General features: G+C 37.5%; 1 protein-coding gene and 1 long non-coding RNA gene across 3 annotated transcripts in view; one reads left to right on the top strand and one right to left on the bottom strand.

Moving 5' to 3' along the window:
- The window catches only part of grin1a (glutamate receptor, ionotropic, N-methyl D-aspartate 1a), a 28,013-nt gene extending 19,782 nt beyond the window's left edge, over nucleotides 1–8,231 (bottom strand). Inside the window, exons 1-4 of the mRNA XM_039687973.2 lie at nucleotides 7,570–8,231; nucleotides 4,976–5,110; nucleotides 3,835–4,011; nucleotides 707–769 (exon numbers count right to left, since the gene is read on the bottom strand). Of these exons, the coding sequence (XP_039543907.1) occupies nucleotides 707–769; nucleotides 3,835–4,011; nucleotides 4,976–5,110; nucleotides 7,570–7,818 (624 nt within the window). The 5' untranslated portion in view covers nucleotides 7,819–8,231. The remainder of the gene's footprint in view (nucleotides 1–706; nucleotides 770–3,834; nucleotides 4,012–4,975; nucleotides 5,111–7,569) is intronic.
- The window catches only part of LOC120490657 (uncharacterized), a 34,965-nt gene continuing 26,247 nt past the window's right edge, over nucleotides 5,104–13,821 (top strand). The window contains exons 1-3 of one of the 2 annotated variants that reach the window (XR_016147568.1): nucleotides 5,104–5,181; nucleotides 5,767–5,969; nucleotides 12,706–12,799. This is a non-coding gene — a long non-coding RNA (uncharacterized LOC120490657). Of the gene's footprint in view, nucleotides 5,182–5,766; nucleotides 5,970–11,181; nucleotides 11,505–12,705; nucleotides 12,800–13,821 lie in introns of those variants that run through there. The other variant, XR_016147567.1, reaches the window with a different exon arrangement.

The following is a 13,821-nucleotide window of genomic DNA, read 5'->3' as shown; positions in this document are numbered from 1 at the left end:
TGGTTGGTTTTGGTTGTTTCTGTTTTTTTTTTGTTTTTTTTTTGGGGAGGGGGGGACTGAAAAGGGGGGAAATTATAGAGTTCCAGGAAAACTGCTTCAAAATGAAAAATAAAAGTATAAAAAAGCTTGAAAAACAAAAAAACTTCGGCATTGTCGCATGCAAACTGAGGGTTATCAAGGCTTCAGAGAAAGGACGTGCATGTTAGAGGTTTCGGGGAGTGAGACCGATGCAACCGGAAACTAAAACCAGGTGGAAAGGGGGAGTGACAGGTGAGAGGACGTCATTTCCCCAAAGAAAAAGAGTTGAGAAAAAAAGAGCAACAAGGGGATGCTGCAATAGGAGGTAGAATCTGAGAGAGTGTTGTGTCCCAAACTATCTGATCTCCACAAAGGAATGGGATTGCTTTTTTCTTTTTCTTTTTTTTTTTTTTTTTGGGTCATGCATCATCCTTTATTAAAAAGGAAAAAATGGTGATGAAAGAAGCGGAGCGTTTTAATTTGTTTTAAACGGAAATAATAATCGTTCAAAAGAAATCCATTCTTCATTTAAATCATAAAAAAGGGAAAAGTAACTTCTCAACGTAACAAGAAACACGTGCTACCAAGAGAAGGGCATTTCTGGGTTGGCCGGTGATTGGTTGGGCTGTTTCTAGTAGCTACGTTTAGAGATTTTGGAGGGCGGCGTGCATTGACCATGCAAATATACCTTAGGTCCTCTCTTGTTGTCATAGGACAGTTGGTCTTGGTTTTCATAGTTCCTTTTTTTATTCTGATGAGTAATGTGCACAGAGAAAATATGCAGACACAGAAGAATATTATAAACAGTTGAAAATGGTGGGCAGTAAAGCAACCAACAAATTTTCACTTTTCTGCTCCAAATTTGAATCCCTAACACTGGGACTTGCAAAAAACATCATAGACATCGTGTGACAAGATCGTAGACCTAAACCGAGAGATGGCAAAACGCACCAACATTATAAAACGTTTGCCGTTTCCATCAATCCAGATCTCATGTTTGCAGCAGCGCGTGAATGCCTACCGAATTATTCTTGTGACGTTACTTCAAATTCAATTAAGATGACAGACTGTGACGGCCTGCCAAGTTAACAAATGGCTCGATAATACTGCAGATATTTCTGAGTGCTGTACGATTGCAGAAGCTCACTAAGAGGACCTTTTTCTCCGGCACCATCTTGAGTTCTGCTGTATTTTTTGAGGGCAGTGGTCTCGTGGGGGAAACCCTGGCTCAAACGGTGCCATTTTGCAGAGATATAAATAAACCTCCCATGCATAGACACACAACACTGCCCGAATACCGCGACAGGCCCGACGTGCTCTCGTGCGATTCGCCTTTCAAGCTTCTGAAATTATGCGTGACCTATATGTGTGTCGTGACATTTGCTCATTATGCCACCTCAAAGGAAATTAGAAAGGTGAATACACAGTGGCCTTTCTTGAGCACCTCTTTAACCAAACTCATGCTGGAGCCGTGAACCCCGCTGGAAATAGCTCTTAATAACTGACACTTGTGTAAACTGATAGTAGGAGGAATATGAAAATGATCCTTGGCGCATAGCGCATAAAAATAGAGTCTCAGTCCGAACTGCATTAGAATGCATTACTAAACAAAAAAATAATGTGAAATTTCACTATTGTTATGTACGTGCAGCAATGGTTGGATATTTCCTGTCTTATTCATATTTATATGACATTCAGATATGTCTTGCTTTGATCTCTCTATAACTATTGAAAGTGATTATGTTATACATATTTTCTTAAAGTCTATGCGAATTGGTGTTGCTGAAACTTTAACTGTTTGGTTATTAACCAGTAACTCAAGCGGCGTAAGTCACTTTAGAGGAATAGCTGCCATTTCAGAGCAAGTTATTGCATTCTCAATAAAGATTAGGATAACAGACATATCACAACTACCATGATATCTGGAGCTACAGTTTTATACATAAATTAGAAAAGAGGTCAGAAGTACGATTAAAAATACACTGTTAGAAAAATTCTACCTTTAGCTTAGTTTCTTGTATTAGTGATACATCATTGTGCTTAATCTAACCCTGAAGGGTGCATATTAATATCAGGTACAAAGGCGTATCTTTTAATGTATAGTGTTGGATCACAAATTTTTTCCCTGAAAGTTTAGAGAGAATGATGGTCTGAATTCTAAAATGGAGTTGAGTTAAAAAAAAAAGAGAGCCTGATAGGAAAGCACATTATACGATCACCACAAAATGGCTTCCAGGTTAAAGAAACACTATTTTATAAGTCGATTCAGAGGGCAGTAGCAGAGCATAAAAGGCCAAATAAAGACTTTTTTTGAAGCATAAAAGAAATTTGACATGTACATTGTTTTAAAATATCTGGAAGAAGGTTTTCCTGCGAACACTTGATGGGCTTTTTAACGGTCTTATAAAAATGTAAATTCCAGTGTGTACGGCTTCTCTCGACTGCAACACACATGAAAAGGACCCTCTAAAATATGATGTGAATTACTGTGATTTTATCTTCACAAAGCCTTAATCAAACATAATTTTGCATTGCAGTAAATCAAAAAGCAGAAGCTTTTCATGCATGAGAAATAGCAATGAGTCATTCCTACTAATGACTCAAATGCAAAATGTGATAAAACCTAGGCAAGACAAGGCAATCAAATTGATTTATTTAGCACATCTGTGCTTTGAATTAGAATATTATAGAAGAAGAGAAATAAAGAGAAATGCAAATCAAGTTTAATAATTTACAGACATAAACATGAATAAGAAAAGCATAAAATTTTAAAAAGTATATTTTAATGCATCTTGCTTATATATATAATTTTATTAAAATATATATTGTATTTTTATTTTATTAATATAATATTTGTATAGGTTTTCAGGGTGTTGTAAATGGTACAATAGATTAAAGTTGTTTGTTTAAAAGCTGTGGCGGAAATCACCCATTTTCATGGTAAGGTCAATTGCTTTAAAATGAATAACTATATTTATATGAAATATTTAGTCATTACATCAATTTTGTGGACACATTCTGCCCATATTTCATGTCTTTTCTCTAGGACACAGAGTAAGTTGGTGACCCCTTGAAAAAAAAGAAGCATGATGCCTCTGATAATAATAATAACAAGAAGAAGGGTAAAAGAAATTCCAATAAAGCAGGGATGTGGTATTTCAACAGTCTTCCAGCACCAGAAACGTCTCTGTGGGAAAGTAGCTCAATTCGCACCATACCTAAATAGTTTCACTGTTAATAATCTCTCGCAGCAATGAGGGCAACAATAATTACCTCAGCGCCAAGCAGGGGGGAGGTGGGATGGTGATTTAGCTTTCATCCCATAGGAAACTGAGCAGAACCTCTGCAAGAGCAAAATTCCCACAATGCACCACTGCATGAAGCAATCACATCTTGAACCACCTCATGAGACACTGATGATAGACTTATATCTGTGGCTCAAGGCTATAAAATACCAGTTTATATAGTGTGTAAACAAATGGCATAAATATGTAAAGAGTCACTGATGCTTTGCAACGCCCCAGGTTATGGTTTTCATTTTGCTCCTGTTGTGGATAGACACAGGAGTTTTTGACTATGGTTGAAAGCAATATGAAATGAGCAAATAACGCACGTTTAGTCAAATCAGACCACATTAGACATGGCTGACGCTTTTGGTTTTAGAATGTTAGCCAACATTTACAACATGGCATGAGAGATGTGATCACATGACAAAAAAGTAAAACAGTTACGTACATAGAAGACCTTTGCGATTGATACACACACGTCTGCATACAAGCACGCACTGGGAATCCTGGAACTGGAACTAGATCTTACCTTGGTCTCTCTCTCCTCTAGAAGTGTTTCTAGTCTTTTCTGCGCCGCTCTGCCTTCATGGTCGTCACTGACGATAAGAATGATGTGATTCCAGCGGAATTCCCTCATCATGTCAAACCACACATGTGCCTGGTGGGAATATGGTGGTACTGTTCGCAGGAACGAGAGATGGATGCTCTGGAAGAAGGATAAAGAGATAAGAAGAAAGGTGGGAGACATAACGTTTAAAAATTACACTGTTTTTATTTTAGTAAAATTATAAAAGGGTGTTTGCTGAACTACAGCAGTTTTCACTTTGGTAATTTTTTTTTAATTATGGCTTATGAAAGAAGGGTAGAAAAAAACAAAAGCTGTTAGATGATGTTTAAAAATGTGTCTTTTTTAGTGATATATATATATATATATATATATATATATATATATATATATATATATATATATATATATATATGTGTGTATATGTAATTTTTTTAATGTTAATTTTAAATGAAAATTATTCATGATGTTTAAAAATTACAGTCTTTTTATTTTAGTGCAATAAAAGGGTGCTTCAGAATTTTATATATATATATATATATATATATAAATGTTCATTTTAAATAAAAATTGTTCATTTTTAAAAATTGAAAAAAAAAATCCTTTTTAAAAACTAAAATAATGTATTGCAAGATTATTGTGTGAAACTATTGTTCAGTCGTTCTGAACAAATTGGCTGCATGAAAAATTCAATGACTCGGTCATTAAGAATTATTTTGTAGAATCAGTTTTTTTTTTAACAAATCATTGAAAATGAACAATTTAATAACTCACTCATAAAGACGGCGACTGCATCCAAAATCGCATACTCTCTAGAGTAGGTACTTATTTTAAAAAAATGAATTAGGCTACTTTGCGATTACCAAAAGAATGTATGTAATCCTGTCGAAATGCATTCGCCATGTTGTCATTGTCATGAGACCTGCCACATTCCTTCATTTTTAACGGACAAATTAAAATGTATTTTAAAATGTATAGAGACCAATATAGTTACAGCCTATATACTGTAGTTATGGCCTAAATAGAGACCTATATAGTTGAATAAACACCCAAAATGTTTCATACTGAAACTGAATAATTCAATTTCTCTCTCAATACAGCCCACCTTGTCTGAGTAAATGGACATCCTGGTGGTGAGCCCAACTACAGGTATGCGGTAGAACCCTGCGGTGTAGGAGACCGGCGTGGGCGTCAGATGGTCATTAGATTGTGGTGGATGGCTCACCAGGATTGCGTACACCTGCAAACAGGATCACAGAACTGGCTTCAATACAAACTAACAGTCAAGACTGGATCCCAACGGAGTGATTGGTATGACTCATGGATCTGGGCTCATTCTCTGACTAAATCTATAAATCACTTCACAGTCAGACAGATTGACAATTTGATTGATTGAAGGATCTTTGGTTGGAGCTAGAAAGTGCTTTACTTCATTTGATTACTTTTCATCAGCATATACAATACAATACAATATACTTTATTGTCCCCGTAGGGAAATTTGGGTTTTTGGGTCTTGGGTTTAGTGGATCCCGCATTTCCAAATCACACAATCAATCAACCAATCAATCAATCACATGTATTTCCCCTAAACACTCCATAAAGTAGAACAGAATATGTAGATGGGCCAGAATATGTAAAAAGGCCACTGTTATTGCACAAATAATGGCTGCATAAACCATAAGACCAGCAATAAATAACAATAACCAACAGTAAGTAAAGGATTATAATACAAAAAAATAAATAATGTTAGATAATCAGTACTAAGCATGGAGAGACAATCATAGATAGATATATGATTCAGTCGTTATTTTTGTTTTTCAATAATATGCTATTTTGAGAAGGAAAAACAATGAGAATAAAACATTATTTTGGTTTGGCAACATTATGTATTTCCAGAGAAAGACCCTCCGGCACTGGCTCCATCTGTCATAGAATGTCTCTTCTTCAGAGTGGGCAGAGACATCAGTGAGCCAAAGGCGATACAGACTGAGCGATACAGCAGTTTCGCATGGAAGAATCTCACACAGCCAAATGAATTCAGCAATTATCCTGACATGCTGCTAACATGCTACAACCTTACAACCCCAGATTTGTTGAAGGTATGTACATAATTGAGTGCTGAACACCCATTGGGTTGACCGGGGGAGGTTGGTGTGAATATTAGCGAGAGAATGAGCGAGGCAGAGCGAACAGGACGGGAGGGAGTGATTCATGTTCAGCCCCTTTTTTTTGTTCAGCGCAGTCTCCAGCCCTGAGATAGACGATAGACTTCTACCTCAGCACATTTGTTATGACATCACCGGCCCAGAGAGCACTTAAAGCAGAACCGCTTAATGTGATTTTTGCGTGTGCAGGCTTTTAATGAAGCAACGCATCAGGCTGAATTACTCCCACGAGTGTGACAGAAGTTATTCAGAAGTGAAAAAAGTCTCTCATTTACACTTCATGTAGGACATTGCTACTGCAGTACTTGAAGGTTTCTCCTCTTACACTTCTTAGGCTATAGCATGCTATAAACCCCCCCTCAAAACTGAATGATACATCCATCTTTGCATATCTCAACAATATTTAAATCTTAACTGTTTATTCATATTTAACTTTAGCAGTGTATTTGCAGTCGACATTATCTGAGGCATCCTCCTCAAAGACATCTTCGCAGATACTGATACTATGTTGACCCCTCCACCCCCATCTTTATTTTCATCAAGCACAGTAATACTCTGTGAAAATAGAAACTGCTTGCATTAAAAATCATTGATTTTTCATGCATCACCTAGTTTATTTTGCAGCTGCTGCCCTAGGCGATGAGTGTGGAGCGAGATAAGTGTGGTCATCTCACTCATTTCTGACATCAAAGCTCTGTGGGGTCCGCTAAAGTGTGTTAACCTTTCCTCCCACCGTGAGTCTATTGACCCATGTGTATCATCAACTGGGAGGCCGTCCTGTTTAGACATCTAAACGAGTTACGCAGCTTCAATCTACTGCCACAATCCAAAACAAGTTTCGACTGCCCAAGCGATTCTCCACAGGTCAATGCCTACACTTTTTTAGTTTTGTTAACCAACCTGAAAAAACGTGCTTCATGTGGTAACATCTGAATTTAAAGGATTTATTCAAGTCAAGAATATTATTGAATATGAAATTAGGTTCCATTTTAAGACATTTTAGCTATTTTAATGGATCCTTATGCATGATATCAACTCATAGTTTAAGCATATGTGTCTAAAATGACAAAACACCCCTCAATATGTGGTGTAAAAAAGGTTTGTCTAAAAATATATAAAACGTTTTTGCCATCTAACCGAAAAATGCGCTTCATGTGGGTGGATGAATGAATGAATTTGATTGATTCAACTGATTTATATAATTATATATGTTATATATTATACAATAATCAATCATTTTTAGGGTCAAATTATAGATTTTTTCCTTCTCTAGTATATTTGAAGCTCTTTCTAATGCACACGTTTGCATATTTAACTTTTCACTAACTAAAAAAAATGCTACTTGTAATGGATAATATCACGCATTTCAAAACACTGTCTTATGAAAGCTAAATAAATTAATCAACTCTGAAGGGTGCATATTGCATGTACATGTTTACCCCTCAGGCAACATTTACTGTCATGTCTAGTCATATAAGGCTAGATCTTGCCACATGGAAGTTCCACAGTGCAACGATGTTGCTAAAAATCCCACCTGACTGGAAATAAGATCCTCACACACAGACAGCGCCATCTGAATCGCATTGGGTTTGTGAGTGACAGAGATTGCGGTCAGCTTGAATTTATCCCTTCCGTACACCTGGTTCGCCTGGGTGACCGCATCTTTGAACACCTGCTCGTATCTCTTCTGGCTCAGAACAGCCCCGATGTTCACAATCTTGGGCTCGCAGCCGCCCCGCACGCAGGAGCAGGAGAACAACGCAGCCAGCAGAAGCAGACGCATCGTGTGGAGGGCCAGAAGAGCGCACGGAGAGCCCCAGTATCCTCCCCTGTTATCGCTGCCGGAGCCTCGTGTGGGGGCTATTCGGTTGAGGAGATTGAAAGCAATGTCCAGTGTGGCAATTTTTAGAATTCCAGTTGCGAAACGCACTCACACTGCGGCGATGTGTTCATGGTGCCCTGTTCATTTAGGCGATGGCATCTGAGAGACCGACATTCACTGCAGCCTTTTTCTTAATTCCCCCTTTAAAGTCAGGCTGCAGACAGACAGAGCAAGAAAGTCACATGAAGCCTGGCAGCGGAATTCAGTGATGCGTCTCGTGTCGTCCTTCTCTTCTATTTGCGCGTCGGCTGCTGTTGTTCTGCAGCGGAGCTGTCCTTGGTGCTGACAGCTGTGCGCGCACTTTTACGCGCGCCCCCGCACCTCGCGTTGGCGTTGTGCTCGAATTAAAACGCTTCGATGTCACAAACAGCCCATGCGTGAAATTAAAAAAGAGGGAGAATTGTTTTTCCATTTGAAGTAAATGGGAATTGTGAGTTTTCATAACAGCATAAACGGGTATAAAAAAACATGGTTTTGACAAGTCTCGCGTCGACCATTTATCATTATATATCACCGATAGCCTTTCTGACCATTTACTTTTTAATTGAATGGATCTAATACGAGTTACTGCTTTACAAAATAGTTGTCAACTGTTGATTTAAAGTGAACGCTTTATACGAGGTAGCAATAAAAGGTCTATTATTATTGTAAATTGCCCCCATATAAATCATATGTGAAAAAACAGAGGCCCAGTGGTTTATTCACATTTGGAAATTTCAAATGATTGAATTAAACAAATTTTAAAAATCTGTTCTTGGATTACTATTATAATGTTAATTTATTGTTTGCTACTTTCCATTGGGTGCAACTGTTATAACTGTGACCATAAATTATTTTTGTTTTATTGGGCTATCCAGGAAGTAAAATACATGCTCCCTTAGAACATGTAGAATTAAATGGGTTAAAAACTGGGGTTCAGGCATGGTCAAACTTCTTTACCAAGACAATGTTTAAGACAAAAAAAAAAATATAAGAGAGGCTCAGATATAAAAATTAAAGTTCTCCAAGGCTTAGCAAAGTAACCTCTCAGCAAGAATGCATTTTAACTGATCTTTAAAGCACCCACATATGACTGTTTAAAGGTTCTCCTTGACTTTTTGGCTCCTATATTTTTCGATTCTACCAAAAGACTGATTGGCTAAATGTTACCACGAGTGCTTAGAGATGTATTTTAGATCCGATTATCAATAATGTAAGCACGGCATCTATATTTCAACATTTTCAATCATGACATCACTTGCTCAGTCTCTTTAAATGTAATTGCATAAAGTGGCAGCAGGTCTGAGAGAAGTCTGCTTGCCCTGAACATCCCGGGCTTTAAGTGCTATTTTCAAAGGGGATGAAAACTCTATTTTTGCTTTATTTTCAGAGATCCATTTTTGAATTCATGTCAAACCTTCAGACAAAAGCTGTGCTTTGAGAAAAAAAAGTGTAATGCTTGCTTGCGGGAGAAAGGGTAGCCCTCTATGCAGGTGCATGCGCTGAGCAGCATTATGCACTGGTAGGCTCATAAGGACAAAAGGGGAAAAACGGTTACCAAGGAAACAAGCCTCTCTCCTGAAGTGTGAAGTTTCAAAGTATTCACATCATGTAGGCATTTTGTACGCGCTGGCAACGCAGGGTGTTAATGAGATGAAATAACAGCAGCGTGCAATAAGCATGCATTACGAATCATTGAAACACCTACAGTATGCCGACTTATTAACATACAGATTTTCTCGTACACGCTCTTGTTTTGTTTTGTGATTTTTGTCATGCTCCACTCATTGTGATTTGATTTAATTTCCTCCGTGTTAGAGAACCTGCAATCGAAACCGTATTAATATTTGATTATCCGTGGGAACTAATCCAGCTACATGCGAATGTCACAGTCTGATATGAAGAGGGGATTCATAAATTAGGTCACAATTGATCTAGTTATTCCGCCGACTTTAAATAATGAATCACGCGCCTCAGGGGGCGTGGGGGGCTGCACGTTTTTTTTTTTTACTATGCATTTGAATTATGAAGTCTCATTTTAGTTTGTAACATAGAGCAATCTTTAGAGATCTAAAAAATATATATATTTTTTTGGGGTATTCCTTTTATGTTTTTAAAACGGATTAATAGTTTAGCCGTGAACGCGCTTTTATTGGCGCGTGCTACCTCTCAGTCTGGGGTGTTGGAATACTTGGACGTCTCTCTCGCTTGCTGGGAGTCACACAAAAGGGTGACCAAGCGACAAGGTTCTCACTGGCCTTGGTCGTATTCTGCTCCCTCCCTCTTCCCCCCACTCCCACATCTCTGCACATCACTGCAGCCGTTATATAATGACGCGCTCCTGAAACACACACACACACACACATAGAGACGAACCATTTACCAAAGAATAGTCAAGACTAATTAGAAGATGACAAGCCTCTCTGTGTGTGTGTGTGTGTGTGTGTGTGTGTGTGTGTGTGTGGTGGTGGTGGTGGTGGTGGGGGGGGGGTTAAAAATAATAGGCAACATTACATAAATATTATGTTAATATATAAATATAATATAAATTCACACGCAAATATTATGTTAACCAAAACTTTGTTGGATGTTAATTGTGAATCTATTTGACAGCACTATATTATAGTTTATTACTTTAAAAAGGGATACTATAAAATGGTTGATGTATAACCTCTGGTCACAACAGGTCTTGTAGAAAAAAAACATTATGTCAAATAATATCCTAAGCATTTAAACAGATTTTGACATATATATATATATATATATATATATATATATATATGAAGAGTTCAGATGCAAAAGCCTCTAAATGCCATTTGAAATTTTCTTCTTTATGATGATTTTTATCAAACTTGTATATTTAAGTTCAGTAATTTCACTTAAATAACAATAGGTAATTATCATTGCCATTTAAGTGAAATCACTGAACTTAAAGGGTCACTTCACCCATTTGCATTAAGCTTTGTATCTTTAGAAACCCAGTCATATTTTTGAATGGTCATGGTTTATTCCCTTATTTTCCCCTGAGATGGGAGAAATAAGGATTTAAGTGTTTTATTTCCTGCTGACGTAAAAATCGTCATTTTGCGTCACGATAAGCAGGAAGTCACATTTCATTGAAATGTCAACAGACTACAATGATTAGCTCATTATTATTCAAGGGTGTGGCACCCACTCACCCACAGGCCTATTACAGATCAGTGGGTGGGACTTCATTTGCAGAACCTGAAATCAATATCCGCCATCTTGTTTGGAAGCTAAGCTAACAAGCCCTGTGGAAGTTATGATAATGGAAGAAACTAAACATGATATGGAAGAAGAGGGTTTTTGAAAGTCTGCTGCTTTAATCCGATGTTCGTGGCTATCTTTACGAGCTGCGGTATAGTTTAGAGCAGCTGAGGCTGATGGAGGAGCAGGAGACGCCCGGACTGGGTCGAGCTCGGCGGCCTGCTGTTGCCTGGACTCTCGCTGCGTGTCACGGCCTACGGACACAGAGTCCGTCTGCTGCAGAGAATTTCAACGATGGCAATTTCTCCTGGAGGAAATCTCTGAATCAGACGAGCACACGGACGTTTGTGTTGTGATAGTTTCGCCTTCAGAACATCCAGGTATCATGCAGTAATTCACCATACAGAAATGAATACAAACGCGGAGTAATTCACTAACGTTAATGCTTGTACAAATGTAACGTGAAAGGGGTTTAATGTTGTGGGAAGAAAGAGGCATGAACCGGCGAACATTTAAACATTTTAATAGTAAAATGAACAAATACAAAACGAAAGTAAGCCAGCATTATACACAACAAAAACAAAACATAAAATTAGGCCTGTTTCTCTCTCGATCTGCCGTCGTCGCTCCCCATTTTATGCATTCGCTCCTTCTATTCGTGAGAGACGCACCGGCGCGCGCCTCACAGGTGTCTTTCATTATCACTCACGCCACCGGCCTCGCGCAGCGCGCCGTCCTCTTACATCCCTCGCCCTCGATCGTCCTGTTCGCCACAGCCAACTAACTAGACATTTTGTTTGAAATGAATTTCAAACTCTTACTCTGGTAACAGCTAATGTTAGCGTTGTAGACGGAAGAGTGTGTTTGCGTCTCTGTTTGCGCTGTTCCGGTGGGTGGGTTAGTGGGTGTGTCTTGCGGAGCTGTGCAATGTTGGGGAATTCTGGGAACTGTAGTTTTTTAACACAAAGGCGCCCCTTGGTTATTTTCTGTCTTTTCTCAGTCAAGAGGGCACCAAATTAAAAAATGATTTTACATTTCGACTACATATATGATCCACTTTCAATAAAGATTAATGTTGCAATGGGTGAAATGCTCCTTTAAATATACAAGCTTGATAAAAATTATCATTCTAGAAGAAAATTTCAAATGGCACTTAGAGGCTTTTGCATCTGAACTCGTCAAAATACACACGTGTTTATTTAAACTAATATATATAGAGAGAGCAATCTTTAGAAATACATTCTTTATAAATACAATCTTTAGAAATCTTTTTAGAAATACATTTGTGCCATGTCAGTAGCAGCCCACAGCTATAATTGTCTTCTCAATTTCATGAGCATAATATTATATTTACTATGTTTTTTTTTTCATCAAAATGCACATAAAGTATTTGCGTATGCGACTATTAATCACGGGGGCGATGACATGCATCATAATGCATAATGTACAAACACAAATTAAGTGTTGGAAAAAATTATTGTTTACATAATGTCCCACTTGATAATGACAGTATTGCATTTTTTAAGTGTATTGCTTCAAAAACCCAGAATTATTTATCATATCGCCTGTGTGTGTTTTCAGGCTGGTAATGGGTTAAGAAGAAACCTTTCGCTGCTGTTCTGGTGTGTCCTAGATGCCAGCTGAGGACCAACATGATGTGTTTCTCATGTATGTGGTAAGTAAATCTATTATTGATGACTGACCCTTTCATATCTGTCCTTCTATCGCCATAAATAGTGACTTTGTCTACAGTAGCACTGCAAATTGTGTGTGCAGCCTATAATGCAAAAATGTCTCACATAAATATTCTACAGAATGGAAAACAGTAAAAATATCTCGCTCAGACGATAGCCTCTGCCTACAACTGTAAATCTTATGCGTTTTCTGGAAAGATTGGGTAAAATAATAAAAAACCGGACGACAAACATCGTGGGGTAAAGTATGCACACACAGAAGTACTGTGGCATTGCACCAACCTCAGAGGGTTGCTATGGTTATAAATGATGTCCAATCTCTTCTTCAGAAAACTAGGACGCAGACCAAGAGGAGAACTTTCAACCAGCCAAATGTTACACCAAAAATATGCTATTTAAAACCAGAAAAAGGACTGTCTGTTCTTATGAGGCACTATTTTTGACTGTTTTAATCCATATCAAAAGACTGTGAGGATCTAGACAATGATATATGTGGCTCCGTCGGTGAATTTGAGACGTTATATTATTTTTAAACCATATACCTGTCCTAATTATTGATAAAAGGCAACAGGGAAGACTTTACAGTGTTTCAAGGTTGTGCGTAGTGATAATTGTTTATTTATCTTTATTTTACTCTGAAAAATCTATGTATTATTTAGGCTATGTAAAATATAGTTTATTAGAATGATTTGATTTAAAGGATAATGTGACTGAAATGATGCTGAAAATTCAGCTTTGCATCACAGGAATAAATTACATATTAAACTTTACTGAAATAGAAAACAGATTTATTTATTTATTATTCATATTTAGGTTAGGTTTGAGTATCAAAATGTGTGCTTATTTTAAAATTGTATTATTATATTATTAAAATTATAATATTATTATTATATTATATTATATTATATTATATTATAATACATGCTTAATAATATAATTTACGGTCCAGAACACCTTAGCAACCGCATAGCAACACCCTGGCAACCACCCAGAACACCCTAGC

Source organism: Pimephales promelas, chromosome 19 (genome assembly GCF_988280905.1).
Source record: "Pimephales promelas chromosome 19, fPimPro1.hap1.1, whole genome shotgun sequence".
NCBI classification, from domain to species: domain Eukaryota; kingdom Metazoa; phylum Chordata; class Actinopteri; order Cypriniformes; family Leuciscidae; genus Pimephales; species Pimephales promelas.
The sequence above is the reverse complement of the archived record's forward strand: the minus strand, read 5'-3'. Positions and strand labels throughout refer to the sequence as shown.